This window comes from Moschus berezovskii, chromosome 27, assembly GCF_049115385.1.
Source record: "Moschus berezovskii isolate FMDL1 chromosome 27, NW_MosBer_1.0, whole genome shotgun sequence".
Taxonomy (NCBI): Eukaryota; Metazoa; Chordata; class Mammalia; order Artiodactyla; family Moschidae; genus Moschus; species Moschus berezovskii.
The window spans coordinates 41,661,304-41,682,291 of NC_142486.1; the positions used below are offsets into that span (position 1 = coordinate 41,661,304).

The 20,988-nt window shown below is 60.9% G+C and overlaps 4 protein-coding genes across 13 annotated transcripts; 2 read left to right on the forward strand and 2 right to left on the reverse strand.

Moving 5' to 3' along the window:
- The first annotated feature begins 304 nt into the window (after positions 1-304).
- On the forward strand, positions 305-6,931 carry CIAO3 (cytosolic iron-sulfur assembly component 3). 4 transcript variants are annotated; one of them, XM_088832798.1, is made up of 12 exons: positions 305-442; positions 1,288-1,383; positions 2,757-2,916; positions 3,139-3,271; positions 3,968-4,102; positions 4,342-4,460; positions 4,555-4,684; positions 4,793-4,865; positions 5,121-5,234; positions 5,325-5,462; positions 5,825-5,982; positions 6,064-6,931. In XM_088832798.1, the coding sequence occupies exons 2-12, from the start codon at positions 1,358-1,360 to the stop codon at positions 6,300-6,302; spliced, it is 1,425 nt and encodes a 474-aa protein (XP_088688924.1). In that variant the 5' UTR covers positions 305-442; positions 1,288-1,357; the 3' UTR covers positions 6,303-6,931. The 4 variants fall into 4 exon arrangements, with proteins under 4 accessions (XP_088688924.1, XP_088688923.1, XP_055265055.2 ...); XM_088832797.1 differs by having other exon boundaries at positions 2,773-2,916; XM_055409080.2 differs by lacking the exon at positions 5,121-5,234 and having other exon boundaries at positions 2,773-2,916; positions 4,793-4,916.
- Positions 6,932-6,942: 11 nt separating this feature from the next.
- Positions 6,943-10,143, reverse strand: HAGHL (hydroxyacylglutathione hydrolase like). 3 transcript variants are annotated; one of them, XM_055409084.2, is made up of 9 exons: positions 9,999-10,143; positions 9,410-9,719; positions 8,850-8,914; positions 8,644-8,761; positions 8,465-8,573; positions 8,284-8,387; positions 7,987-8,085; positions 7,615-7,694; positions 6,943-7,339 (listed from the first exon to the last, which is right to left on the reverse strand). In XM_055409084.2, the coding sequence occupies exons 2-9, from the start codon at positions 9,512-9,514 to the stop codon at positions 7,171-7,173; spliced, it is 849 nt and encodes a 282-aa protein (XP_055265059.1). In that variant the 5' UTR covers positions 9,515-9,719; positions 9,999-10,143; the 3' UTR covers positions 6,943-7,170. The 3 variants fall into 3 exon arrangements, with proteins under 3 accessions (XP_055265059.1, XP_088688925.1, XP_055265058.1); XM_088832799.1 differs by having other exon boundaries at positions 7,615-7,691; positions 7,987-8,088; XM_055409083.2 differs by having other exon boundaries at positions 7,987-8,088.
- Positions 10,144-10,203: 60 nt separating this feature from the next.
- CCDC78 (coiled-coil domain containing 78) lies at positions 10,204-17,205 on the forward strand. Of its 2 annotated transcripts, XM_055409066.2 has the most exons (15): positions 10,204-10,813; positions 11,015-11,134; positions 11,221-11,307; positions 11,486-11,662; positions 11,748-11,825; positions 11,923-11,990; positions 12,109-12,187; positions 12,274-12,399; positions 12,623-12,810; positions 12,911-13,082; positions 13,177-13,220; positions 16,475-16,541; positions 16,615-16,715; positions 16,808-16,841; positions 16,977-17,205. In XM_055409066.2, the coding sequence occupies exons 1-15, from the start codon at positions 10,580-10,582 to the stop codon at positions 17,109-17,111; spliced, it is 1,710 nt and encodes a 569-aa protein (XP_055265041.1). In that variant the 5' UTR covers positions 10,204-10,579; the 3' UTR covers positions 17,112-17,205. The 2 variants fall into 2 exon arrangements, with proteins under 2 accessions (XP_055265041.1, XP_055265045.1); XM_055409070.2 differs by having other exon boundaries at positions 16,808-17,205.
- A 4-nt stretch (positions 17,206-17,209) lies between these two features.
- On the reverse strand, positions 17,210-18,683 carry ANTKMT (adenine nucleotide translocase lysine methyltransferase). 4 transcript variants are annotated; one of them, XM_055409086.2, is made up of 5 exons: positions 18,361-18,681; positions 18,056-18,169; positions 17,832-17,972; positions 17,593-17,643; positions 17,210-17,465 (listed from the first exon to the last, which is right to left on the reverse strand). In XM_055409086.2, the coding sequence occupies exons 1-5, from the start codon at positions 18,520-18,522 to the stop codon at positions 17,244-17,246; spliced, it is 690 nt and encodes a 229-aa protein (XP_055265061.1). In that variant the 5' UTR covers positions 18,523-18,681; the 3' UTR covers positions 17,210-17,243. The 4 variants fall into 4 exon arrangements, with proteins under 4 accessions (XP_055265061.1, XP_055265062.1, XP_088688926.1 ...); XM_055409087.2 differs by having other exon boundaries at positions 18,065-18,169; positions 18,361-18,680; XM_088832800.1 differs by lacking the exon at positions 17,593-17,643 and having other exon boundaries at positions 18,361-18,683.
- Positions 18,684-20,988: the final 2,305 nt, after the last annotated feature.

Consider the following 20,988-nt stretch of genomic DNA (forward strand, 5'->3'; position numbering starts at 1 on the left):
CACCCCTGCTCCCGTTCCCTTCTCACTCCAACCGAAACTGGCCGCCTCTGTGCGCCCGGCGCCCTTCCGGGTTCTTGGACTTGTCCAGAACCAAGAACAGCGCCTCCGCGGCTTCTCTCCAGGGCTGAGACTAGGGGAGGCGAGCCCGGCGCCCCGAGGCAGACACGGCCCCTTCGCCGCGGCCCTCGCCGGCGCGCAGGCGGCGCGGGGTGCGGGGGGCCCCGCCTGCCAGCAGGGGGCGCGCGCCCCCGGGGCCCTGCCGCGGGGCAGCCGCGCATGCGCACATGACGCTTTCCGGCAGTGTGGCGGAACTGCCTCGCCGTTTCGCGGCGTTTGGCGACGCCATCCGCACAGGGGCTAGCGGCAGTGTGGCGCCATGGCGTCGCCCTTCAGCGGGGCCCTGCAGCTGACGGACTTGGACGACTTCATCGCGCCGTCTCAGGTGAGCAGGCCGGGCGGCTGCTTTGCGCGAGGAGTCCTCTCCGCCGCGGTCTTCCCCGCCACCCCGAGAGAGGGGCTTGGGATCGGGGGGCCTGCCGGGTCACACGGCCCCGTGGTTTCCGAGTCCCCTTCCCGCGCGGCCACGACAACCAGAGTGACCCAGCTCGGGGCCGGGAGGCCCCGCCGAACTTCCCTGGCCGGTTTCTCGCCCCGCCGCGAGGGCAAGGGGGGCGTTTCGCTGCTGTGAGCGCGGTGGTCGGCCTAGGTGTCGCCCCCGGGGGAGGAGACAGAGCGTGTCCCCAAGGGGACAGGCCAACCGCACGTGAGGGCCGGCCGCCTCCTCGGCTGCCCCACTTATGGGCTGCCGGCAGCCGCGCGGGACCAGGGCTCGGCCGAGGAGTGCCGGGGGGAGCGCGAGGGGCCGGACAGACCTCCTGCCAAGGCTTTCCGAGGCTGCTCGCTGGGAACGCGACGGCCAGCGAGCTTCCTCTCGGGCGGGGAGGAACTGGGGAGAAAGGAACCTTCTTCCAGGAACTGGGCTGGGCAGAGCTTTTCTGCCGGCCCTCGGCCTCCAGTGAAACACTGGCCCTCCGTGCGGTGCCCCACCCACCGTTTACTGGCGGTGTCCGCGGACAGGTTAGGTTGGCCACACCGCCCGCACCTGCATGAGGTCAGCAACCTCGATGCGGGCAGTGTCTGAACGCGCGCGAGGAGGGTAAGCAGCCACAGCGCCAAGACCGCTTCTGCGGCGGGAAGGCCGGAATCAGGGCAGAGTTTTCGTCCCAGGCGGTGTTGGGATCCCTCCGCCGCTGTGCCTCAGGCGCCCTTTGGGTCTCTTACGGGTAGGACTGCATCAAGCCCATGAAGGTGGATAGGAGGCCGGGAAGCGGCGTGGCCAAGATCCACATCGAAGACGATGGGAGTTACTTCCAAGTCAGTCAGGTAAGTTCCAGCCCAGCTGACCTGTCCAGGGATAGGTTCATGTCCATGGCACCTTCCACGTGTCACCATCCCTTTCTAAGGTGTGCACTGCAGAGGGCTTTTTGCAGAGGTGGCAGTTCTGGCATCCCTCTCTCTCGAGTTCTAATTGTGTAACATTTTCTAGTCCAGACCACTTGTTCTTAGTGAAACCTACTTCCTGTATAATTGAGCAACGCCAAGACCCTAGTCCCACAGCGTTAAAGTTAACACCCTGACTGTTTGCCATTTGGATTCTCAAGAACACCCACGCAGTCCCGAGGACTGCAGGCACCACTGGGCGCACCGGCCCAGGGATCCCTCCCAGCAGGTGAGGAGCCACAGGATGGCTCGCGGTGGGGCCAGACAGTGGGAGCCAGTGATTCCGGGGAAGGAGTTGCTGTTTACTCAGCCCCAGAGGGCAACCTGACAGCCCAGCTGGGGTCCCGCCCGAGCCCAGCAAACATGGGAGGCAGGCTCCTTCATGGGGCCGGGGGCCCTGCTCCAGAACAGCGGGGGTTGACCTGGAGGGAAGCCCGAAGCACATCAGTCCCCACTGGCCTCAAGGCTGGCCAGGCTGAGAAAGCGCCCTGAGCTCAGGCTGCCGCTACAGTGCAACGCAAGCCTTGCGAGTGGACTGGGAGGGGGTCCCAGCTAGTCAGCCCCCGGTCACACTTTGGGCTCCTTCAGGGCTTTCCTGGCCCTGGCTCAGACCACTCCCATGTGTGCAGAGGAAGTGAGGCCTCTGCTGGGACCGTTCGTGGCTCAGAACTGCCCAGCCATCGGCCTGGAGGCCAGTGTGAATGCCCAGTCCTCGACTGTCTGGCTGAGTCTGATGTTATAACTGCCCCTTGCATGCCTTACCCACTCTTCTCTGTGCAGGTGTTGGGGGGCACAGGGTCCCACCATCTCCTCCTCCTTGTCCCTCTGTCCTTTCTTCTTTCATCTTCGCCCTTACCTTTCTCTTCCTTCTCCTTTCAGAGCCTGGCCTTGAGCATTTTCCTGTCCCCACAGCACTTTCCTGTCCCTGTAGGCACGGTCTGGGGACCAGTGATGAGTCGACTGTATCTTTGCACATTTAATGTCCATGTCCCACCCCTGACAAGCAGCAGGGCTCTTAAATATAATACGCCAGCCAATTTTGTACCAGAGTTAGGATTTGGTGCCTCTAGGAAAGTTTAGAACGTGTATATGTATTTCTGTACTAAATATTCAATTTCTAAAAACTTACGGCACATAAAGCCAGCCAACTACCACGTTGCTTGTCAGCGCTGTGAGCCAGAGAATGAAGCTCTCCCATGGGTCCCGTCATCCTGAGAGCGCTGTGTCCTCGTGTGGAAGGGCCCTTGGGGTACCAGGTTCTCGTGCTTCCAGGATGGAGGGATGAAGAAGCTGGAGAAGGCCAAGATCTCGCTGGACAACTGCCTGGCGTGCAGTGGCTGCGTCACTTCAGCGGAGACTGTGCTCATCACTCAGCAGAGCCACGAGGAGCTGCGGAAGGTTCTAGGTGCCAATAAGGTGAGCGGCGGGCCATCTTTGAATCCGCTCTTACCCAGCATCCCTCACTAGTGTCGTCGGGGCAGCTCATCTCCTGGTGTCACTTGTCCTGTGTCTCCTGGGGATGCCTGGCATTGAAGTGTTAACCCTAAACTCTGAGTTCTATGTGTTTGCAAAATTGACACGCCCTGAGGGGGTCAGGCCATAAGCCACAGAGTGAGCCGTGGGTCCCATGCTTTGCAGACGGCAGCACCTGATCAGCAGAAGCTGGTTGTCATCTCGGTCTCGCCCCAGTCCAGAGCGTCGCTGGCTGTGAGGTTTCAGCTGAATCCTACGGACACCGCCAGGAAATTAACAGCATTCTTTAAAAAAATAGGTAGGTGCTGAAACTTGGCGAGCTCCCGTGTAGACACGGGGCTGAGGTGACACCCGGCTGTCACTGGACTTAGTGTATCAGAAGCTCTGTTGGAGGTTGACTCAGCTTGAGGTTCTGTTGTGATGATTGAGAGCTGCTGCTAAGTCACTTCAGTCGTGACCGACTCTGTGTGACCCCATAGACAGAAGCCCACCAGGCTCCCCCGTCCCTGGGATTCTCCAGGCAAGAACACTGGAGTGGGTTGCCATTTCCTTCTCTGATTGAGAGCAGGGCCTTTTAATTTAAAAAACCCTGAATTTTGATGCTGCACATCCCCGAGCCTGGAATTCACCCACTCTTTACTTCGTTTTTAAATTATCACCACCAAGGCACAGTTCTCAGGCCTGAGTTTGGCCCCTGGTCGGCCCCTGCATGCAGGGGGCAGGACTGGAAGAACATCGGGGGTTGGCCCTTGCACACCTGGTGCAGGGCTGGGAGGGCGTAGGGGGTTGGCCCCTGCATGCTGGGGGCAGGGCTGGGAGGGTGAGGGGGGCCCAGTGCAGGCGGTTGTGCTGACGTGTTCAGGGTGCGGCCTGGTGCCTGCAGGCCCGAGCTCAGAGGCAGGGCACCGGGCATCTACCACCGGTGCATCCCATGACGCCCGCCCACCCTGGGCGCAGCCATCCTTCCGGGGGTGATGTGGGTGCTCCCTCACAGGCGCACACTACGTGTTCGACACTGCCTTCTCGAGGAACTTCAGCCTCCTCGAGAGCCAGCGGGAGTTCGTGCAGCGGTTCCGAGGACAGGCCGACCCCAAGCAGGCCCTGCCTGTGCTGACTTCCGCCTGCCCAGGTGTGCGCCCACGGCCGGTAGCTGGACATGGTGAGGAGGGTGGAGGCTTTTCAGCAGGAGCTGCCTGAGGGTCACCTGGAGCTGCTTCAGTTCCTAAGGGGTGATCACGGGAACGCTAGAGACACGTGTTGACAAGAGCAGAGCTGGGGGCTCCTTAATGGGACCCTAACCCCTTGCATGAGTTGGGCCACCCCCGGAAGTCACCTCACTGCCCCACTCTCGCCCCGCGTTGGCCTCAGGCTGGATCTGCTACGCCGAGAAGACCCACGGGAGCACCCTCCTCCCCCACATCAGCACGGTGCGGTCCCCGCAGCAGGTCATGGGCTCCCTGGTCAAGGACTTCTTCGCCCAGCAGCAGGTAATGGGGACCCAGAGTGAGCCCCCTGTGGTGCCCCCCACGCTGCCCCTCGTCAGCCCCACGCTGCTGCCTCACTGCCACGTCCTGCACACAGCATCTGACCCCTGACAAGGTCTACCACGCGACAGTAATGCCCTGCTACGACAAAAAGCTGGAAGCCTCCAGACCTGACTTCTTCAGCCAGGAGCACCAGACACGCGACGTGGACTGTGTCATCACTACAGGTGCGGGGCCCTGGGCCAGCCGGCGCTGTGACCGGGAGCCGTGCATCTATAACGGTCTCTGTTGCTCTTGAGACAGCTGAAGCGCCTCTGTGCTGTGGTCTCCTGCAGGCGAAGTCTTCAAGCTGCTGGAAGAAGAAGGGGTCTCGCTGTCGGAGCTGGAGCCAGCTCCTCTGGACAGTCTGTACGTCACCACCGGCCGTGTCGGAGGGGCTGTAAGCTCACCCAGTACCAGGTGCTCTCCACCAGGGGTCCCCAGGGTCCGGGCAGGCAGCAGGAGGGGCTGTGGCCCTTAACGCAGGCCCTGGTCTCCTCCCTTTTCTCTGGCCCGGCCTCCCTCGGCCCCTCGTGTGTCTCGGTGTCCAAGATGCTTGAGCTCCCGAGGTGGCCTGTGGACAACTGGCTGATGGTTGTCAGAGCTGACCCTGACTTCACACAGGTCTGAGCTCCGCGGGATAGGTGGTACGACGGAGGGGACCACCTTTGCCGCACAAGCCTTCTCCCGACACACCCTCAAAGCCTTGGGCTCTATGACTCATCTTCCGCTTAGAAAGTAAACGCTCTCAAACGTGAGACAGAGGTTGCTCAGAGGCCTCGGTGGGCGGTGGCCCCAACACCACCTGAGGCCTGGCCTCTTCCCTAGGTGCAGCAGTGCCTCTGCCCAGGAGCCTGCCAGCCATCGGGGTGGAGGCTCAGGGGGCTACCTGGAGCATGTGTTCCGGTATGCAGCCCAGGAGCTGTTCGGGATCCATGTCACTGAGGTCATCTACAGACCCCTGAGGTCAGTGGGGAGGGCCAGAGCCGGGCCCTGCGCTCTAGCTCAGGTGACGGGACCCGCACTCCCGAGCCCTGGGTCTCCTCATGGTAGAGCTCAGTGTCCCCTGCCCACAGCACCGGGGTGCACAGGGGGCGGGACGGAGCTCCTAGCACACAGTGTGTCCTGATGTGAGCCCCCACTCCAGGGAGGGCGGGCTGGGGCTCATCTGACCTTGGGAAGACAGGGTTCCCATTCTACAGACCAGGAACCTGAGGCTGGGGCCACCTGTCCCATTGGTAGGAAGGAGCTTCCTCCCTTCCCCCCTTACTGCCCCCACCGGGAGTGAGCCTGATATGCTGTGTGGACAGCCAGGTCTGTGCCCTCAGGAACAAGGACCTCCAGGAGGTGATTCTGGAGAGGGAGGGCCAAGTCCTGCTGCACTTCGCCGCAGCCTATGGCTTCCGCAACATCCAGAACCTGGTGCAGAAGCTCAAGCGTGGGCGCTGCCCATACCACTACGTGGAGGTCATGGCCTGCCCGGCAGGTAGCTATGGGCAGGGGGCCCCCGTGACCCTACGCGCCAGCCGGCACCCTCCGTGATCACACCTGCCCTGCTCTGCCACAGGGTGCCTCAATGGGGGAGGACAACTCAAGGCCCCCGACATGCCCGGCAAGGAGCTCTTGCAGCAGGTTGAGAGACTGTATGGCCTGGTCAGGACTGAGGCACCAGAGGATGCGCCCGGGGTCCAGGAGCTGTATGAGCGCTGGCTGCAGGGCGCAGGCTCGGAGCGGGCTAGCCGCTTGCTGCACACCAGCTACCACGCGGTGGAGAAGACTGGCTCTGGATTCAGTATCAGGTGGTAGAGGCCTCACGGGTCCAGCCGGTCCACTGCCACCAGTACCAGGACTCCTGAGAAGGTGGGGGTGTCTCCAGCAGGGCAGTTGCCCGAGACCCTGAGGGACACCCCAAAATGCTTCAGGGACACTGGGACCCTCGGAGCAATGGGACTTGGGATCGCTGTCACCTGGACTCCTGCAGGGCCAGAGGCTCTGCCAGCCGCTGGCCCTCTCCATGGTCCTGAGCCCTGAGAGGCCTGGCTCCCCCTGGGTGTGGGGTCTCAATTCATCCTGTGGGAGGGCTCCTCACCCTCCATCTCGAGAGTCCCCCCAGACTGCTGTGGGGCAGTGGTGACAGGCTGGACCTGCCCAGCTGGTGAGGTCACAGCAGAGTCTGGAGGACCTGCCACACTGGGCAGCCAAGGACACTGGCCGGACACAGGCAGCCAGCCCGTGACCCCACCTGGGGTGGGGTGCCCCGCCACTGAGACCAGGTGTCTGATGGTGCCTGGGGCCGGAGAACCTGCCTCCTGGGGGCTGAGTCCTGTGTCCACAGCTGGACCCCGACTGGCCTGGGCCGGGGCGGAGCAGACTGAGTCAGCCCCCTAGGCACGTCCCTGAGAAGCTCATCTCTAGTAAAAACAGATTCTTTTCAAGAGTGTCTGTCTGCATTGAGAAAAAGGCCTTTCAAAGCTTTATTTGAAGTTCAGGAGCCCTGTGCACCCCACTGCACTGTGCGCAAACACCCCTGTCTCACTGTGGCCTAGAGTGGGGTGGGGTGTCCAGCCCCAGAAGTGCCAGAGCGCCTACCCTCCAGGGCCGGGCAGGATTGAGGACGGCTGGGCCCTCCTGTGGGTTGAGGGAGGAGGGCCATGTAGCCCGGCCCATGTAGAGCTCACTTCTGCCAGGGTGTGCTCAGGAGCCCCCACTGCAGCGCAAGGAGGGCCCGGGCCTGTGGCTGCAGCGGCTCAGCCGCCCTCTCGAAGCTCGCTCGCTCCCTGCAGAGCACATCCAGGACGTCGGCTGGGGCCACCTTCCCTGTGAACTCGCGCACAGATTCCTCTCTGCGGGGAGAGGGGGCACTGTGGGGCTCAAGGGGACCCATGGGGTGAACGAGATGTGGTGGTGGAGACAGCCCAGGGACCAGCCCCCTGCCACCTGGTGTCCATGTAAGTGCAGGGGAGACCCAGAGCACAAGTCGGCCCCGTGCCAGCCTGATGTGCGGCAAGGGCCCTGGGGAGGACACAGGTCCCCAAGACACACTGGCTCAGGCCCGGCCCCGTGCTCCCCAGCCCCCCTCACCGACACGGGAGGGCCCAGCACGTTGGCCGGTACTCACGCCACCCTCAGGAAGGGGTTGTAAAGGAGTTCCTCGCCCAGGGTTGCGGGCACCGTGGGCACATCATCGTCATCTCTCTGCTGGAACGAGCATAAGCCCCGGTCACTGCCTTGTCTGGCAGCCCCAGGTAGCTTGGCTCCATCACCCGCAGCCTGGGGGTTTGAGCCTAGGCCCTGAAGGTGGGCACTCGATGGCCAGACTGCAGGTGGCCCAGAGCCTAGGGTGGGTGAATGCCCCAGCCAAGCCAGGCCTGGTCACCCAGGCCAGGAGTCATGGCTGATACCCCACCCACACACACACACTCAGTGCTACCCTGGCCCCAGCCTGTCCTGCCCTCCAACCTTGCCACCGAGAGTGGAGGAGCGGCCACACCTTGGCCCACGACAGCTTGGCCTTCACGTGGTTGTTGTAAGGCTCCACTTTCTGTGCAAACTCGAGGTTGCCCAGTGTGTGCTCGTGACCACAGAACACCTTCTGGAGAGATGAGGTGCTTAGGTGCACAGCACTGCCATGAGCAGATGCTCCCCACCCCCTCGCCAGTCCACTTCTTGCCACAGCTGGCAAGAAGACAGTCATCCTGAACCCTGGCATAGGCAGGTGCAGTGCGTGCTGCTTATATGGGAAGCCGGGCCCCCACAGCCACGAGAGGGCAAGGGGCAGGCTGCTCACTGTCTCGGGGGGCAGGGTGCCCAGGGTCTCCACCAAGCTCTGGTACATCTGCTGAGCTGTGCCCTCCAGGCGTGAGCCGCAGCCGGCCACGGACAGTGCATCCCCTGGGGAGTTGGGTGGGTCAGAGAGAGTGGAATGGGGCACGGGGAAGTGGGGCAGATGGATACAGGGCAGCCAGTACCCGAGAACACAGCGGGAGGGTCCGGACACTCCTCTTCCCACAGGAAGTAGCTCATGTGGCCCAAGGTGTGGCCAGGCGTCAGGAGGCAGCGCACGTGGATGGCCCCAAACTGTGGCAGAGGAGCAGGTGAGGCGGTTGGGCCCAGGCTCTCTCCCTGTCCCTCCCAGTCGCACGCTCACCCGCAGCTCCTCGTCGTGTGCCAGCCTGCGTGTCAGCGCACAGATGCGCTCGTCCGCACCCAACACCACCAGATCAGGCAGCAGCCTCGCCAGTTCTGCATTGCCACGAGCGTGGTCCCTGAGGATGGGTGAGAGCGGAATCACCTGGGGTTGGGGCTGGGTTGGAGTGAACCCACCTGCCTCAGCCCTGCCCCTATGGCACTCACCAGTGGTGATGGGTTGTCAGCACAGTGGTCAGTGATACCCCCTCCCGGCGCACAATCTCCAGCAGCTGAAAGGGATGGGAGTTAGGGACATGCAGATGGCCCAGGTGGCTGCCTGCATTGGGGCACCAGGCCTGGGTGCACAGTGCCCCCAAGGCACGGGATGGTGCTGGGGCAGGGGAGACCCAGCAGACAATTAGAGAGCACCCACTGTGTACAAAACAGGCACCAAATGAAAAATTCCAGAAATGGCTCTAACCTCAGAGGAGACCCAAATAAAGAAACCCTAAACTCCAAATATTGGAGAAGGAAATGGCAACCCACTCCAGTGTTCTTGCCTGGAGAATCCCAGGGACAGGGGAGCCTGGTGGGCTTCCGTCTAAGGGGTCACACAGAGTCGGACACGACTGAAGTGACTCAGCAGCAGCAGCAAACTCCAAATAACCAGAGACCAGAAAGTAGGGGGAGGGTCTGCCCCCAGAAGTGTTGTCCAGAGCCTCTACCGGCAGCCTAAGGTGCCTGGGACCACAGCAATGCTCCCGCGACCTCAAACCTGCTCTCACCCTTTTGGGCACGGCCACGTCCACGGCCACAGCTTCCCGCGTGCGCTCCTCGATGACCAGGTACATGTAGTTGTCCTCAAGCACAGGGATAACTTTGACCTTCATGGCCGCAGAGCTCAGACGCACCGCGCCTCCTGAGCCCCTTCCTCAGCGTGGGGCTGCCCTCTCTAGACCCTTGGCAGGGCTATGCGCGGGAGGGGTCAGTTCCACACACACGTGCTGGGGGCCAGTAAGGAGCCCCGCTGGCTGCTCCCGGACTGTCCCGAGGCCCGTCTGGAAGGCCAAGCTCCAGGGTCCAGGTGACCTGCAGCTGCGAGGACCAGTCCCTCGCCGAGACGCCTCCCGCTGCAGGCTCCGCCCCCCGCCAGAGGCCCCGCCCACACAACCACGCCCCCTTCCGGTCCCGTCCCCAGTCGGACCGCTGCCCGAGTAGGCCCCGCCTGCTTGCCAGGCCCCGCCCCCCGCGCCCTCCCGGCGCAGCGCCACCCCGGGCCCGTCCCTCTCCGGACCCCGCCCTCAGCGCCGCTCCGCAGGCCCCCGCCCCAGACCCCTCCCCACCCTGCCGCCCCCTTCCCGAAGGTCCGCTCACCCCCGCGGGCCGCGCCAGCCGGTCGCGCGGACTCCCTGAAGGACAGCCGGACAGAGGCGGGCCTCGGGCGCCAATCCCGGGGCCTGGACGGAGCGCGCCACTCACGCCGCCGCCAACGGCCCGCCGGGCCCGAGGCGCCCGCCCGCGGGGCCGGCCGGGAGCCTGCGCGCCGCGGGACCCGAGCCCGGCGCAGGGAGCACGCGTGCGCGGAGGGAGCGCGGGCACTCGTCCGGCTAGTCGCGTCCGGAGCTCTGGCGCCTCCTCCGCGAAGCCCTCCTGGCACAGCGCTGAGCCAGTCTTCCCGAGCCCCCCGGCCCCAGGTTGGGACGTCTTCGGTCGGGCTGTAAGTGTAGGGAGGCACCTGTTTGTTCGCCTGCTCGTCCCGGTGCTCAGCCTGGGGGCCTAATGAGTGTGGAACCCGCACGATAAGGCAAAGCGCGCTGCCTGAGGATAACAGTAACAGGGACGGCCGTTCGGCTTCCTGTGCTCTGTCCCACACCTCCCCAGCCTCGGCCTTCTGCGCTCTCCTGGTTCCATCCTCGCCACTGAGACATGCTGGGGTGACCGTCTGTGTATCCCAGATGATGAAAAGGAATCCGGAAAGGTGTCACCAACCACTGAACTGTCCTGCTTGCCCTCGTGGGCGGGGCACCGGGAGTCTCCTGGGAACGACAGAGGCCTTGGCAACACAAGCCACGGTGTTGCAGCAACAGGCCAGTAGTCGAGGCGACACTGGGCTTGGGGGCAGCCTGCAGTCCTTTCTGTGTATGGAGCATGTGGCAGCCCCAGGGCCCCCTCCTTGGGCCACTGAGAATGTGAGTCCTCCCAGGACGCTGCTGCTTCTGGAGTGTCCCCTGTTCCCTCACAGTCCAGGAGAGGTGTAGGTACTCAGGACCTGGGCCTGAACCTGGCCGCAGGAGAGCCTGCCCCAGCTCTGTCAGGCTGGGTGTGCGAGGGTGGAGGCCACAGCCCGGGCCTGAGATGAACCTTGGGGTTGAGTGGTGGTGCCTCCCTAGGTTCTGCCACAGGCTGAGGCCTGGCTTCCAGGAGTCCCTGGGGGTGCCCCAGCCTGGGCCACCAACCTTGGGACAGAGCTTCCCTCAGACCTAGAGCTGAGTGAGGAGCAGCAGCTGCAGGTGGGTGTGGGGCTTCTGGGTGCTGGCAGGAGGGAGCGCATCCCCAGGGCCTTACAGACTCCACCTCTCACCCTGACCAACCCCAGGTCTGCAAGGAGCTGGTGGACCTGCAGATCAAAAACCAGCGCCTGCAGGAGCAGCACGATGCTGAAATCTTTGAGCTGAAGAGTGAGGTGGGCACTGATGTGTGCCCAAGTGTGGCAGCCTGAGGGCATGTGGGGGGTGTGCGGGTGTGCTCCGAGTGACTATGTACACTTGCACAGTGTCTGTATACACTCACACACCCCACCTGTCCTGTGTGTACCACGTCCCTGTGGATGCCCAGATGGACGATGACCTGGTCTCCCGCAGGTCCTGTGGCTGGAGAGCCGCGTGCTGGAGCTGGAGCAGCAGGGAGCGCGGGCGGCCCCAGCAGAGGCTGATCCAGGGTGCTACCCGGCCCTGGCACAGGAGCTTGGGCACAAGGCCGGGGGGCGGGGACACTCCTACCGTTGCAGACTCCAGGTCACCGGGAGTGCACAGCGGGAGGTGGGGGCGGGGGCTGCCTGGGTGGAAACTGAGCGGGTCCAGTGAGGAAAAGGGACGCCCAGACAGCTCTTCTGTGCCGGCACAGTCCACAGATTTCCTGACCCCCGAGAACAAGCAGCAGGAGCTGGGGGGCGGCACAGGTGTGCAGCCACACAGCCCGAAGGTCTGTCAGGGTTTCTCCCAGCCTGGGGTGGAGGTGGGGCGGAACAGGGGACCCGAGGCTTGGGCTTTCATCCAGCCAGCCGTCTTGTGCCCCACAGCTGCCGGCAGATGCAAAGTGGGCGCAGGAGCAGCACGGGGCTCAGCAGAAGGCCCTGGAGACGTGTGTGTGAGTGGCCGCCTCCCTCATCTGGGACTGGAGGGCCCAGCGAGCAAGGGGTCTGTGCTCAAAGGGAAGAGGGGGTCACCCTTCCTCGGCCCGGCTGAGACTTACACCCTGCCCACAGGGCAGCCCTGGGCCGACAGCTGCAGGGAGCCTGGGAGGAGGCCAGGACAGCTGGGCAGCAACTGACTGCACAAGCCGTGGTGAGGCCCAGCCCTACCTACTTTGCAGTCTGGCTCCGCAAAAGTCCAGCTTTGGGACACAGACTGAGGGCCTCCTCCACCCCCAGGTGCTGTCTGCCTGCCGGGGCCAGCTCCACCAGGCTGAGGCAGAGAACGCCCGGCTGCAGCTGCAGCTCAAGAAGCTGAATGAGGCGTATGCCATCCGACTGCAGCACTGCGCCCGAACCGTGGCCGTGAGCACCGAGGGGTGGGGCTGTACTGTGTTGGAGGCCTCTGGGTCCCGGGGAACCTGAGCCTGGCCTGACCGCGACCAACCACCACCTCCACCCTTGTTGGAGACTTCAGGCCTGCCCAGCACACTATCCTCGGGGGACCAGCTCTAGGGAGGGAATTAAGAGGGAGAGGTTGGATCTGACCAAGCGCCGCCCTTCCCGGTCCTGGCCCCGCCTCCTGCAGGGATACGCAGATGGCGCAGGCCCAAAGCCCACAGCCGCAGCCCTTCGGACATTCCTGGAGACCACTCTGGAGGACATTAGGGCAGCTCATCACAGCCGTGAGCAACAGCTGGCCCGGGCCGCCCGCTCCTACCGCAAGTGCCTGGCAGATCTGAGCCGGAGACATGAGGAGCTGCTGACTGCCCACAGGTGGGTCCCCCCCTGAAACGGGCACCTGGGGGCAGACGGCCCCTCCCTGAGACAGGCACCCAGGGGCAGACGGCCCTGTGAGACCTGGTGCGGGGTTTAGTGTGCAGCAGATGCTGGTGGACCCTGTCGGGGCCCCTGGGACCCCCAGGGCTGCCTTTGGTGTGGCCTCCTCAGATGTGGCGCTGCTGCCCCTGCACACAGTCACTGAATTCAGCCACCGGACACAGAACCAGGCCAGGCTGGAGAAGCAGCTCCAGAAGCTCAAGGCCCAGGTGACCCCTCCCTGCTGCCCCCTAACTCACCCCAGGACCCCTTCCAGGCTTAACAGCCTGCCCTGCTTAGCAACCCCTGCTCTTGTTCCCACAGAAGGGATCCAGTGAAGTCTCCCAGGGGGCCACATTACAGCCACAGTGAGTACCTAGTGTGGGTGCTGGGGGGGACCCATTTATTTTGGAAGCTAGCTACAGGGGCGGTGTTCTGGTTGCTGCAGCAAACAGTGATCTAGCCGTGACTTCCAGTCTTGGCCTGCTTCAGTTCAGTTCAGTTCAGTCGCTCAGTCGTGTCTGACTCTTTGTGACCCCATGAATCACAGAACGCCAGGCCTCCCTGTCCATCACCAACTCCTGGAGTTCATTCAAACTCATGTCCATCGAGTCGGTGATGCCATCCAGCCATCTCATTCTCTGTCGTCCCCTTCTCCTCCTGCCCCCAATCCTTCCCAGCATCAGTCTTTTCCAGTGAGTCAGCTCGTCGCGTGAGGTGGCCAAAGTATTGGAGTTTCAGCTTTAGCATCAGTCCTTCCAATGAACACCCAGGACTGATCTCCTTTAGAATGGACTGGTTGGATCTCCTTGCAATCCAAGGGACTCCCAAGAGTCTTCTCCAACACCACAGTTCAAAAGCATCAGTTCTTTGGCGGTCAGCTTTCTTCACAGTCCAACTCTCACATCCATACATGACCACTGGAGAAACCATAACCTTGACTAGACGGACCTTGGTTGGCAAAGTAATGTCTCTGCTTTTTAATATGCTGTCTAGGTTGGTCATAACTTTCCTTCCAAGGAGTAAGCATCTTTTAATTTCATGGCTGCAATCAGCACCCGCAGTAATTTTGGAGCCCAAAAAATTAAAGTCTGACACTGTTTCCACTGTTTCTCCATCTATTTCCCATGAAGTGATGGGACCAGACGCCATGATCTTAGTTTTCTGAATGTTTAGCTCTAAGCCAACTTTTTCACTCTCCTCTTTCACTTTCATCAAGAGGCTTTTTAGTTCCTCTTCACTTTCTGCCATAAGGGTGGTGTCATCTGCATATCTGAGGTTATTGATATTTCTCCCGGCAATCTTGATTCCAGCTTGTGCTTCTTCCAGTCCAGCTTTTCTCATGATGTACTCTGCATATAAGTTAAATAAGCAGGGTGACAATATACAGCCTTTATGTACTCCTTTTCCTATTTGGAACTAGTCTGTTGTTCCATGTCCAGTTCTAACTGTTGCTTCCTGACCTGCATATAGGTTTCTCAAGAGGCAGGTCAGGTGGTCTGGTATTCCCATCTCTTTCAGAATGTTCCACAGTTTACTGTGATCCACACAGTCAAAGGCTTTGGCATAGACAATGAAGCAGAAATAGATGTTTTTCTGGAACTCTCTGGCTTTTTCCATGATCCAGTGGATGTTGGCAATTTGATCTCTGGTTCTTCTGCCTTTTGTAAAACCAGCTTGAACATCTGGAAGTTCACGGTTCACGTATTGCTGAAGCCTGGCTTGGAGAATTTTGAGCATGACTTTACTAGCGTGTGAGATGAGTGCAATTGTGTGGTAGTTTGAGCATTCTTTGGCATTGCCTTCTTTGGGATTGGAATGAAAACTGACCTTTTCCAGTCCTGTGGCCACTGTTGAGTTTTCCAAATTTGCTGGCATATTGAGTGCAACAATTTCACAGCATCATCTTTCAGGATTTGAAATAGGTCAACTGGAATTCCACTAGCTTTGTTCGTAGGGATGCTTTCTAAGGCCCACTTGACTTCACATCCCAGGATGTCTGGATCTAGGTGAGTGACCACACCATCATGATTATCTTGGTCGTGAAGATCTTTTTTGTACAGATCTTTCTTCTGTGTATTCTTGCCTCTTCTTCTTAATATCTTCTGCTTCTGTTAGGTCCATACCATTTCTGTCCTTTATCGAGCCCGAAGATGAGCCCATCTTTGCATGAAATGTTCCCTTGGTATCTGTAATTTTCCTGAAGAGACCTCTTGTCTTTCCTATTCTGTTGTCTTCCTCTATTTCTTTGCATTGATCGCTAAGGAAGGCTTTCTTATATCTCCTTGCTATTCTTTGGAACTCTGGATTCAGATGCTTGTATCTTTCCTTTTCTCCTTTGCTTTTCGCTTCTCTTCTTTTCACAGCTATTTTTAAGTCCTCCTTAGACAGCCATTTTGCTTTTTTGCATTTCTTTTCCATGGGAATGGTGTTGATCCCTGTCTCCTGTACAATGTCATGAACCTCCGTCCAAAGTTCATCAGGCACTCTATCAGATCTAGTCTCTTCAATCTGTTTCTCACTTTCACTGTATAATCATAAGGGATTTGATTTAGGTCATATCTGAATGGTCTAGTGGTTTTCCCTACTTTTTTCAATTTAAGTCTGAATTTGGCAATAAGGAGTTCATGATCTGAGCCACAGTCAGCTCCTGGTCTTGTTTTTGCTAACTGTATAGAGCTTCTCTGTCTTTGGCTGCAAAGAATATAATCAATCTGATTTTGGTGTTGACCATCTGGTGACATCCATGTGTAGTCTTCTCTTGTGTTGTTGAAAGAGAGTGTTTGCTACGACCAGTGCGTTCTCTTGGCAAAGCTCTATTAGCCTTTGCCCTGCTTCATTCTGTACTCCAAGGCCAAATTTTCCTGTTACTCTATAGTTATTTCTTGACTTCCTACTTTTGCATTCTAGGCCCCTATGATGAAAAGGGTATCATTTTTTGGGTGTTAGTTCTAAAAGGTCTTGTAGGTCTTCATAGAACCGTTCAACTTCGGCTTCTTCAGCATTACTGATAGGGGCACAGGCTTGGATTTCTGTAATATTGAATGGTTTGTCTTGGAAACGAACAGAGATCATTCTGTCATTTTTGAGATCGCATCCAAGTACTGCATTTCGGACTCTTGTTGACCATGATGGCTACTCCATTTGGAGACACCATCTCAGAAAACTAAGCGTTTGGAGTGAGGAGGGGTCCTGACAGGAGAGGGGCTAACCTTGAATGGGTCAGGGAGATGCCCCAAGGAATGGACATCTCAGCTGAGACTCAGGAGCCCCACCTGTAGACTGCTGGGAGCGTGGACAGTAGAGGGCCCAACCCAGGACAAGGCAGGAGCAGCTGCCCTGTTACTTTCACAGCCTTTGTGCCTTCATATTTCCAACATGAAGCCTCCTTACTGACACTGCAGTCACTGTCCAAGCTGGCCTGGTGGCTCAGCTTTCTGAGTGGCCAGTGGGCACCCCCACCCCCGCCATACAGAGATGGCAGCAAAACTCAGGCAGGGCCATCCCAAACTTGCACCCAGGAGAAACCTCAAAGACCGCAGGGCCCTGACTTGAGCAGGGTTGTTGATCAGCACTTGGGTCAATGCCAGCTCTCATGCCAACCCCGCTGCCTCCCTTCAAGGGGCCTGGAAGCTGCGTCCTGGGCCCAGATCCGCCAGAATCTACAGGAGTTTGCCCGTGGCACCCAGGTAATGAGCAGAGCCTGGCCCGAGGCCCCTCTTTACACTGCGCCTGGCTCATGGCTTGTGTCCCCCATGCCAGGCAGAGCTGGAGCGGGAGCGGGCACAGCTGCTGGTCCGTGCCACGATGGCAGAGGAGCAGCTTTCTGAGCTACAGGAGTATGTGGACCAGCACCTGGGAAGGTGGGCCTGGGATCCGAGGACCTCAGCCCCAGGCACTGGCTGCAGGGCTTGTCCACAGCCAGGCAGGTGACTAACCTGGTTTCTCTGAGCAGGTACAAGCAGGAGATCCTGAGGCTGAGAAAGCTGGTGGGTACAGGGGACCCCTGGAAAGTGGGGGCCATACCTTCAGACAAGCTCCAGCACCCAAGGACCTGCAGCCACTAACTGGTCAACAGGCAAACCTGGAGCAGAACTCTTCATAGTGTGGCGCTCTCCCCACAGCACCCCTGGAAGATGACTTCACCCAGCCCTCCAGCCAACAAGCAGCAGGGTGGGGTCTTCCCTTGTGGTCCAGTGGCTAAGTCACCACGCTACCAATGCAGGGCATCCTGGTTCAATGTCTGGTCAAGGAACTAGATCCCACATGCCACAACTAAGAGTTCTCAAAAGATCCCAGGTGCTGCAACTAAGACCCAGCATAACCAAATAAGTAAACGTTAAAAAAAGAAAAAGAATCAGGGTGGAGCCCAGAGTCTTTATTGCATGCAGTCAGCCAGAATGAAAATTGGGGGTTCCAAGTACGGAGGCAGAACTGGGCCCTGGCACAGCCTGCCCAGCTGGCCCACCTCTGTGGATGTCATAGGCCCAGACTCGGTCCAGGCCCTCACCTACCACAGCCACAGGCTGCCAGGTGGGGAGGGGAAAGCGCCCAGACACCACGCGGGCTCCTGCAGGCAACTCTGCCTGCAGCTTGTCCTCCAGCAATGGGAGCTGTGGGAGAGAGGGGAGGATGGCGTGGGCGGGGGGGACATGGCTCCCCCTAGCAGCTCCCCCAGGTCCAGTGCCTACACTGGGGATGGCCTGGGCGTCCCATGGAGTCAGCAAACCCCAGACCTACCACACTAGGAGCCAGGAACACAGACACATTGTGGCAGTCCCTCAGGCTCACCTGCAGGAAGAGGAAGTCACCCCAGCTGGGAAACAGGTTGGTGAGCATGGAGTCACCACAGCTTCCAAGGCCCAGCCCCAGCCTGCCAGGTGATAGAGGCACCCGGCGCTGTCAGCAGAGCGGCCAAGCCAGAACTGGAAGCGTGATCAGGCGTGGGATCTCAGGGGGTCCGGGGCTCCCTGGGTTACCTTCCAGAGGTCCTCACGGTGGTAGCGGACACTGTCAGCACAGCCTGCCCTCCAGGCACGCAGCCGCGCCAGTCCCACCAGCCAGGGGTTCAGCTCGTAGCCCACAGCGGGGCGGAGGCCGCACCTGTGGGCAGCCAGCACCTGTGGGCCCAGAGAGTCAGGACCAAGAGACGCGGAGGCGCGCTCACAGAACAGGTTATAGCAAAGATGTCCCCGACACACACAGTCCTTACAATCCTGCCGTCCCCAGAGCCCAGGTCCACTGTCTTCCCAGGACGGCCTCGCAGCAACAACAACACGTGCTCCACCTGCCTGGCACTCGCGCCGACATAGGGCACCTGAACGCGGAAGGCGGGGCTGTGAGGGTGGGCCTCCTCCTGGGCCTCGTCTCTGGGCGAGGGCTGTCAGCTCCCACTTGAAGCGAGCCCCACCCCACAGCCCCGACGCAGCAGCACCCTCCGCCTCACACCTGCGCTCAGCGCCCCGGCCCACCCGGCCTGCGCGGGCCGGCCGCGCCCCGGCCTCGCACCTGCAGGCGCAGCGGCACGCGGCGGAAGCCGGGCTGAAGCAGCAGCGCCCACACGGCGTAGACGGCCAGGCCCGAGCCCGCCGCCACCTGCAGCAGCTCCAACGGGCCAGGCCGCCGCTCGCGCAGTTCCGTCAGCGCCTCGGCCGGGTCGTCCTGCTCCATGGCTGCGGGGAACCGGCTTAGGGGCGTCCGGCCGCAGGGACCCTCCCCGGCTCAGGCCCGAGACCCTCACGCCACAGCCCCGGGCCAGAGACCCCCCCCGCCGCCCTCGGCTTTCTCCGCGCCGGCCGGACCCTGAGCGCCGACGCCGGAAGGGCGGGCGATAGCCGCGCCAAGACGCCGGAAGCGGCCGGTCCGTCGCATCCCGCTTCCCCCGGGCCCCGGGCCCGTCCCGCGGGTTCCGGGGCGATCCTGGGGGTTTCTGGCCGCACAGCATGCGGCGCGTAGCCGCGGCCTGTTGCTGCAGACCCCGGTGCTGCGCGTCTCAGAGCGTGGGCCGCCCGCGGGAGGCAGTACCGGGCCCCAGGGACTGGCGGCGGAGGCCCGTGCGGCCTGGCTGGAGCCCAGGGGCGGCGGTCCGCCCGCGGGGAAGGGCTCGCGCGGCTGAGGTGGCGGCCAGCACACTCCGATCGTCCGCCGAGCCTAGGAGCAGTCTCGGGGGGCCCGGGCCCTCCCACAGCTGAAGGCAACGAGCCCGAGTGCGCGGGAAACGCCTGGCTCTGCAGGGGCGGGGGCGGGGGTGTTGGGGTTCCGCTGAGGGGCCGGCGCGGGGGTTGACAAGGAGGAATTCAGCAGAACCGAGAAGAGAGATGGCTGTCTTAGCGCGACGGGACGGGAGCCGAATACGAGTGGCTGGACCCTCTGGCAACTGGCCCAGACATGGGGGTGAGAGGAAGAGCCCCAAGAACTGGGGAGACCACCTCCCTTCTCCAGAAAGCATTACACACACCAAGAAAGATTGAACTCCCAGAAGTGCCCTGGCAGAACTTGCGAACGGGAGAGGGAACTGGCAGGAGCCAGGACCCCCTGCTGAGGCCAGAAGGCCTTGAGTAGTAGAAACTTGTCTGCCCATAGGCTCCTCCTCCATCCATGCTGCTTCAGGCAAGGTGGACCTGCCGGATACCACTGTCCCCCCCCCCCCCCCCACCAAGTGCAGACTGCTTCACACTGGGGCCCCAGCTGCCACCAGCATGGAAGACAGGTATCCTTGTGCCCTGCTCCAAGGCCCGAGTACTGGGGATGAGGAGGGCTGCTCCCACCCCCAACCCAGAATCTCCTGCCTCCTTCCTGGCTCCCACTGCCCCTCCCCAGAAAGGGAGGACGTGCACTGGGATTACACAGCATCCCATTCTTGCCTCTTTAGTTCCTCAAATTATTCCTGGTGCCTGGCACAGCACCTGACATCTAGAAGAAACTGAATAAAAGCTGGTCAAGGGAATGTCAGCGCCTACCCAGACTCCGCTGTGTGCACATTCACAAGTCCTTCACTTTCACCCCTGCATCTGCCCTTCACCTTTGGGCACCAGTGCACACCTCTGTGAGTACATGCACCCAGCGGTGCCCCAAAGGCATCTGCTCCCATGGCCCCGGCCCACATGCTCACCCACACCTTTCCCTTTGGCCACTCCTGGAGAGCAGGCATGATGCTCCAGGCCCAAGCCTTCCTGGCTTCTCCCAGAGCACCCTGGGGCTCCGTTGGTCCTGTTGACCACACCAACTCCTGCTCTTCCTGCTCCTCCTGAGCTGGTTGCAAAGCCAACACTTTCTCTGGAGGAGGATGTGTGCATCAGAGGTGCTTCTCCGGAGGCACTTCCTGGGGCAGGTGGGCAGAGGCCAGTGTCTAGCCGAGGGCCCACCCCCAAGGCAGCTGCCCTACGTTTTTATGACAGATGGTCCCAGAGGCAATCCCCAGTGACCACTGGGTATGGCCGTAGGCCTCTCTCCAAAGAAGAGGAGAGCTGGCCAGAGCATCATGCCAAGAGCCAAGGGTAAGGCACCCCTCAGGTCTGGAGAGGAAGCCCTCCTCGGCCAGGGCCTCTGCAGAGAGGAGGAGGCGGCAGGAGAGCACACCCGCCTCCTTCTCCTCTGGTCTTTACTGAGATACTCCCTGTTGGGGGGGAGGGAAACAGGTATACAAGGGTCTGGTCGAGGAGAGAGATCCACAGGAAATCCAAATGTGGGGTCATCAGCATGTTGGTGGTATTTAAAGGCAGGAGGCTGGCCTCCCTCAGGATGTACTCAGGAGGGGAGGTCTGGGGCCTGAGCCCCGAGCAATCTGGGGTTGCCAGTCTGAGTCCGAGGGAGCAAAAGGCTCAGCAAGGAGCCTTAAGAACAGCAGAGGTGGGAGGAACCCAGGGGCGCTTGCTTTCCAGGGTGACTGTACTCCCCCTCACAGTTCTCAGCAGTCCCCTCAGCAAGCGGCCCGTCCGAGTGAAGAAGTATGACCCCCCGACACTGTAGCCTTAGACAGTCTGCCCCACGGAAACTCCAGAGCAGCCACTAGAGTGTCACGCTGTCTGCACAGGGCGTGACCACACAAGGTACCTACACCAGCTGAGTCTGGCAGCAGGTGCCCTGAGGACCCTTGCTCTCTTCCTGCCAGCAGGATGGCAGGGCCGCTTCTGCAGT

Coding starts and splice junctions, on each gene's coding strand:
- CIAO3 (XM_088832797.1), top strand. CDS start 377: ATGGCGTCGCCCTTCAGCGGGGCCCTGCAGCTGACGGACTTGGACGAC. Junction 3,272..3,967: donor AGCATTCTTTAAAAAAATAG/GTAGGTGCTGAA, acceptor GCTCCCTCACAG/GCGCACACTACGTGTTCGAC. Junction 4,866..5,120: donor CCAGCTCCTCTGGACAGTCT/GTACGTCACCAC, acceptor GACTTCACACAG/GTCTGAGCTCCGCGGGATAG.
- HAGHL (XM_055409083.2), bottom strand. CDS start 9,514: ATGAAGGTCAAAGTTATCCCTGTGCTTGAGGACAACTACATGTACCTG. Junction 8,915..9,409: donor ACGTGGCCGTGCCCAAAAGG/GTGAGAGCAGGT, acceptor CATCCCTTTCAG/CTGCTGGAGATTGTGCGCCG. Junction 8,089..8,283: donor GCACCCTGCCCCCCGAGACA/GTGAGCAGCCTG, acceptor TCATCTCTCCAG/AAGGTGTTCTGTGGTCACGA.
- CCDC78 (XM_055409066.2), top strand. CDS start 10,580: ATGATGAAAAGGAATCCGGAAAGGTGTCACCAACCACTGAACTGTCCT. Junction 12,188..12,273: donor AACTGACTGCACAAGCCGTG/GTGAGGCCCAGC, acceptor CTCCACCCCCAG/GTGCTGTCTGCCTGCCGGGG. Junction 12,400..12,622: donor ACTGCGCCCGAACCGTGGCC/GTGAGCACCGAG, acceptor CGCCTCCTGCAG/GGATACGCAGATGGCGCAGG.
- ANTKMT (XM_055409086.2), bottom strand. CDS start 18,522: ATGGAGCAGGACGACCCGGCCGAGGCGCTGACGGAACTGCGCGAGCGG. Junction 17,644..17,831: donor ACCGTGAGGACCTCTGGAAG/GTAACCCAGGGA, acceptor CTCTTCCTGCAG/GTGAGCCTGAGGGACTGCCA. Junction 17,466..17,592: donor TGTTCCTGGCTCCTAGTGTG/GTAGGTCTGGGG, acceptor TCTCTCCCACAG/CTCCCATTGCTGGAGGACAA.